At 33.9% G+C, this 6,000-nt stretch overlaps 1 protein-coding gene across 1 annotated transcript in view; it reads left to right on the top strand.

Annotated features, from left to right (window-relative positions):
* The window catches only part of LOC145255634 (6-phosphogluconate dehydrogenase, decarboxylating-like), a 54,977-nt gene that overhangs the window by 46,010 nt on the left and 2,967 nt on the right, over positions 1-6,000 (top strand). Inside the window, exons 12-13 of the mRNA XM_080114163.1 lie at positions 1,017-1,116; positions 3,967-4,089. Of these exons, the coding sequence (XP_079970289.1) occupies positions 1,017-1,116; positions 3,967-4,089 (223 nt within the window). The remainder of the gene's footprint in view (positions 1-1,016; positions 1,117-3,966; positions 4,090-6,000) is intronic.

Genomic DNA, 6,000 nt, shown 5'->3' with positions numbered 1-6,000 from the left:
GATAGCGAAGTTATTAAGGTTATTCAGAAATTTTGTTACCTTCGTAATACCAATGAAGCATAGGGCGGAGCAGAGGCTAGTGTGATTGCAAGAATTGTTAAGAATGAATGGAGTAAGTTCAGAGAACCGTCATTACTAACGAGCAGAGCATTACCATTGTCGATCAAGCAAAGAGCCTCTCAGGATGGCGTACACAGTGTGATGATGATGTATGGAAGTGAAACTTGGCCAGTGAGGGTTGAGGACATGTGTTGCATGGAGAGAAATTATGAGAATGATCTGGTGAATGTCTTATGTAAGTCTTAGATCTGATGAAATCAGGACAGTATAGGGAGATGTGTGCAGAACAGGAATCTTAGTTGATATTGGCATGCTGAAAGGATGAATATAAAAGTTCCTGGGGTAGTAGTAGAACAGTTGAGGTGGGAGTGTCTATCTGGGAAAACATTGTTATATGGTTGAATATTTTTTGTAATTTTGAATTTTCCAGCAGTAAGTCATTTTTGCAAGTGTGAAGTCTACAATATGTTGAACTTGGAATACGCATGAATTTCAACTGCATTTTTTTTTTTTTACTTTTTTGGTTCTTTTTTTTTATATTTAAAATATTCAAAGCTTTTTTAGCATATATTAGTGTTGGGATGATTAATCAGAATCCGGAGTCAAAAAAATGGTAAATGTGTATTGGTTTTAAGTTACAGAAAAAATTAAAATGCATAGATCACCCACACAAGTGTATTTTTTTTGTTCATGAAAAAATGTCACAAGTTTTTACGGTAATCTAAAGAAAAACAACTCGACCGCTAAATATTTAGCGGTTTTTAAGATTGGAATCAGTAATTGTATTGGAATCGGGAAAAATTTTGGAATTGTCCCATCACTATATATATATATATATATATGCACACACACTCTAAAAAAGCTTTGAATATTTTAAATAATATATATCTCAATATATATATATATATATATATATATATATATATATATATATTTTTAAAAAATTTCTTTTTTAGTGTGTTCCTTGGAAATATCAAAGATGCTTTTAAGAAAAATCCGGAATTAAGCAACTTATTACTTGATGATTTCTTCAAAACAGCCATTTCAAAATGTCAGGTAAGTATTTTTTTATTTCTTATCAAAAAAATATAAAAATGAAAAAGAAAAGCTATTTTTATGAAAAGAAATTCTTCATCTTTCGTTTTTTTGTAATTTTTTTTTTTTTCATTTTCTTATCAACTCACTCTATTTATTAAAATTGTTTACACATTCTGTTTTGAAAAAGTTTTTATTTCCTAAATTTTAACTGGATTCATGTTCATACTTCAGAGTTTCACCAGATGCATGAAAACATAATTCCGCCACTTATCACTTAACTCTTAGGCCAGTCGCAGCTGTCAGGAGTAGCATACCAGTGGTAATCCTTTTCTGGTTAGCCTAACTCTTTGATCTTCTTTGGTTTTTTCAATAAAATCTTATCTCTTTAGCTTGAGTTTGTCAAAAGAACATTTTCTTTGATCATTAGTGATTAATATTATTAGTGCTTATTACTATTCTTTATTAGTGATTTGGATGATTTCTTATGTTTTTTGATGATTAATGATGATTAGTGTTTTCTTATGATTTCTGATTAATGATTTCTTATGATTAATGATGATTTTTTATTAGTGTTGATTTCTGATGATTTCTGGTGATTTTTTCTGGTGATTTAAAAAATCACCAGAAATCATCAAAAACAATTTTTGATGATTGGTGATGATTCCTGGTGATTTTTTTTTATGATTATCATTGATTGATCTGTTAATATGAATCTTCTTTCTGGTATCTGTATTTGTTAGTCTGATGCGCAAAGTAATTCCAAGACCAACTTTTAAATATTTCATTTAAAAGATTTTGAGCTTCGTCTCCTGCTCTGCCAATATAGCCCATCTTTCATTTTCATATACAGAAATAGGAATTAAGTCATTCTAAAGTATTAATTTTCGAGGCATTAATTTCTTCCCTACTGTATATTTTTCTCTTTTAGATATCCAAACACAATTTGCTATTCCACTTCTGCTAATGTCAGATAATGATCCTGGAACCATTGAGCCAAGAAACACATTCCCAACTAGATGAGGATACAATTTTACTTTAATCCCTTATTTATCACAAGAATGTTAAACTATGCCTACATTCTTGAATGATTGTCAAAACTCATGTGCTCTAGGTCTATTTTCTTTTTTTTTTATCATATTGGCCTTGCTAGAATTTTAATGTTGGCAGTTGTAGAAGGTACAAAGCCATAATTTACATACATAATAAAACAACATTGATTACTTATTACACATTAGTGTATGCGTATGTTGTTAGGGTATTGTCACTAGTTGCTGCATCCAAGTTAAATTTCTAGCTTTCCACCTCCAAACACTAACTCTGTCGTTTGATCCTTCCAACTAGTCTGTTGCCAATCTCGCTATTAAGTTTTTCCCCAATATATTTACTTTTGCCCAGAAATTTGATATATTCAGTTTTCTCTGTATTATTTGGGTTCTTCGGACTACTGTTCTCACATTAAAGGTTATTTTTCATGTTTTAGTCGATGTCAACCTGATTATGCTATATATATATATAACTACTTCATTTACTCACATAAAATTAATATACGAAAGTATAGATTTATGCATAAACTAAAGTATTTACTTCAAAAGTGCTCAATACGTAGGTAGAGCTAGTTAGTAATTTATAAAATATATATGGCGATTAAGCTACACTGAATATTCGGCGTTTCATCCACTCTAGGATTCCTCAGGCTTATGCGCAAATTCTGTGGTTGTTTATCGTTTTTATATGGTCCTCTTCTATTGAGGATTTAGTTAGCCAATCAGTTTTCTAGTATCCACCGCGCCCCTTCCTATCAGCCAATGGGCATGCATTTTATCGGACAAAGGATCTGTTTTAAAACTAGGTTAGTGTTTTTTTTTTTATTGTTAGTTTATATATAAATATATGTATATGTGTACATACATATATGCACATATATATATGTGTGATCGTTTATGTATATTCATGTTTATTTAATTTATTTATTTGTTTATTTTCTATTGTTTTTGTTAGTTTTAAAACTATTTTGTATCACTATCCTAGAGTAAATTTTATTTTGTGAAGTTATTTGCTATTTCTCTTCTACAGTTTAATAGATGTTGGGGTTCTTTTTGCTATCCTGTACTTTAAAATGGATACTAGAAAGCTGATTTTTTCCGATTAATCGTCCCAACAGCAATATATATATTTGTACACACACGCGCACACATTAGCAAGAAACACTTAAAACCTCCAGAAGTAAAAAAATAAATAAATTTTTTTTTTTTTTTTTTAATTACATTTTCACCCCAAACAAGGCACATTGCCACTTTGGTGTAGCGGGCTACTATCAGGGGAAACATCTACTGGGGTACTATGTAGGGATTAGGGCAGCGAGATGTTGGTTCACGTTGCACTTGAACTTATGCATGTCAGTACAGTTGGGGAAGCAGGGACCTGGAATGGAATTCCAAAGTCTAGCAGTTCTGGGGAAGAAACTACTGGAGTAGAAAGATCTTTTACATCTAGGGATCTCTACAGTGTGGGGGTGGGATTTTGCAGCTTGTCGGGTCTGTCGAGGGTGTTCACGTCGTGGGGGCACAAGTGCTTGCAGTTCTTCAGAGCATTCACCATTATAATACTTGTAGAACAGGCAGAGGGATGCAACGTTTCGACGATGGGACAGAGGCTGAAGTTTAGATGCCAGTTTAGGGCCTATCAGATTTGCGACTCTCTTTTGAACCCTGTCAAGGAGCGAGAGGCTAGTAGCCGATGCACCGGCCCAAATATGACAGCAATACTCCATACATGGGCGAATAGTGGCCTTATAGAGGTACAGGACACTTTCGGGTGTTAGAAGTTTTCTAATAAATAAACTTGTTTATTTTTTTTATTTATTTACAGGAATCGTGGCGGCATGTCGTTTGTATTGCAGTTGCAGCTGGCATTCCAACCCCAAGTTTCAACTCAGCTTTGGCATTCTTTGATGGTTATCGTTCAAAACGTCTTCCTGCAAACTTACTTCAGGTTTGTAAAGAAATTTTTATGATAAACAAAAAAGAAAGAAAAGATTCCTATCATGTCAACTTTCACTTGACGCATTTAACAATGGAATTGTTCATGACTAGCACGACAACCCAGGTATTATGGAGGAGTGATATTGGTAGTTAAAAAGAAAAAAAAAGGCCCCTTCAATCTTTGACAGACTATGGATACCCACAAAGAGATGCCTGCGCGTGAAACTTTTGTGGCAGGATGTGCGCAATCTCCAACCACACCTCTCCTGAGTCAACATTGTTAAATACCAGTGGCAAGTGGAGCGTATGTTCAGGACAACTGGAAACAAATGCTGAGATAAGCGGAGAGCACGTACAGCACCTAGAATTCCCAAATGATCACCCATCTGGTACAAACCAGGCTCAACGTTGCTTAATTTTGGTGATCTGACGAGAACCAGTGTGTCAACGCGATTATGCCGTGTATATATATTAGTAGTATTATTAATACTATTTCCTCATTAAAAGTTTTCACTAGAATTGCAATCTTGGAAGACTCCTTGGATTCTCTGAGTTCTGGTTCCGATTCTTATGGATTCCAAAAGAGCTCTGGCTCCTTATCTCAAAGTTTTCAAATGTTCAGATGGTTTGATTCTACCGACTCTTGAACTCTGCTGTTCAGACGAGTCATTAACAGTGATTGCTCACTGGTTATAACATGCAGTTTAATTCCCTTGAATGCTACAAAATCTCAGATTGTCAGCACTCTACCTCTTTCAATAATTATTGTAAATTACATTGCGCCATCGCAACAGCTGTTCACCATTGTTTTATCACTGCTAATGACTAATGACTTGGCTTATGATGGAATTTTTATTGGCAATAAATCTCCGCAAATATTCTATATTAGGGGATTTTTATAGATAAAAAAAAAAAAATCTTTTCAGTGATTAAATTATATGCCTCTCAAATATGTATGGTACAGGATAATGAAAATATTTATTTACTAGCAGGACCTGTGGAAATTCTACAGCGGACTTTTTCATATGTAATATATTGATGCTGGCATTCTGTGGATGTTCAGTGTAAATGGAGATGCTCTGATATTATTGTAGCTCTTTTGTTAAAACTGCAAAAGTATTTATCTAAGCTAGTAGGGATGCCCGGCATAGCCTAGTCGTAAAATATGCTTAGATATGATATTTATATAACTTGAGTTTTTTTTTTTTTTTTTTTTTTTTTACAAGGGTGTCACCACTTATCAAGGCCCAGAGGCCACTCAAGGATAAGGGTTAATAGGTATACATTAGTCATTGTGATTTTAGCATAGTAAACAGTGGGAATTTTGAAACTTGGATTACTTAGGGGGACGATTCAATTAGAACTTGTTCACATTGGACTTTTTCTTTTTTTTTTTTTTTTTTCATAGGTATCAACTCATTTTCAAGGTCAAAGAGGCAACTCAAGGATAAGGGTTAAAGAATGTACAGTAGAAATTGGACAATATAATAATCATTAGTAATGAAAATTTGTTAAATTTGATAACATATGGAATGGCTCATCAAGAACTTATTTACGTTAGACTTGAAGACAACCATATTGTAGTCAGCTGGAAAGCAGGAAAACGGAAGACAATTCCACAGGCGTGCAGTTCTAATAAAAAAGCTTTGTTCATGGAATCTACGTTTAGGTTTAGGCACAGATAAAGAGTGGGGGGAATTATTGATAGTGTTTACAGCTAGACGAGTGTTTCTTGTGAAAGTTTTGCGAGGGGGGACCATAGATTGAAGCTCAGTCGAACACTTTCCATGAAAATAACGATACATCAGAGATAAACTCGCAACATCTCTTCTGTGAGATAGAGGTTGCAAGGAAGAGAAAATGACATCTCCTACGAGGCTACGAAGTCTATTTTGAACTCTATCAAGGCAGGCCAAGTCCT

Source organism: Euprymna scolopes, chromosome 31, assembly GCF_053919585.1.
Source record: "Euprymna scolopes isolate OS-2025 chromosome 31, ASM5391958v1, whole genome shotgun sequence".
Classification (NCBI taxonomy): Eukaryota; Metazoa; Mollusca; class Cephalopoda; order Sepiida; family Sepiolidae; genus Euprymna; species Euprymna scolopes.
The sequence above is the reverse complement of the archived record's forward strand: the minus strand, read 5'-3'. Positions and strand labels throughout refer to the sequence as shown.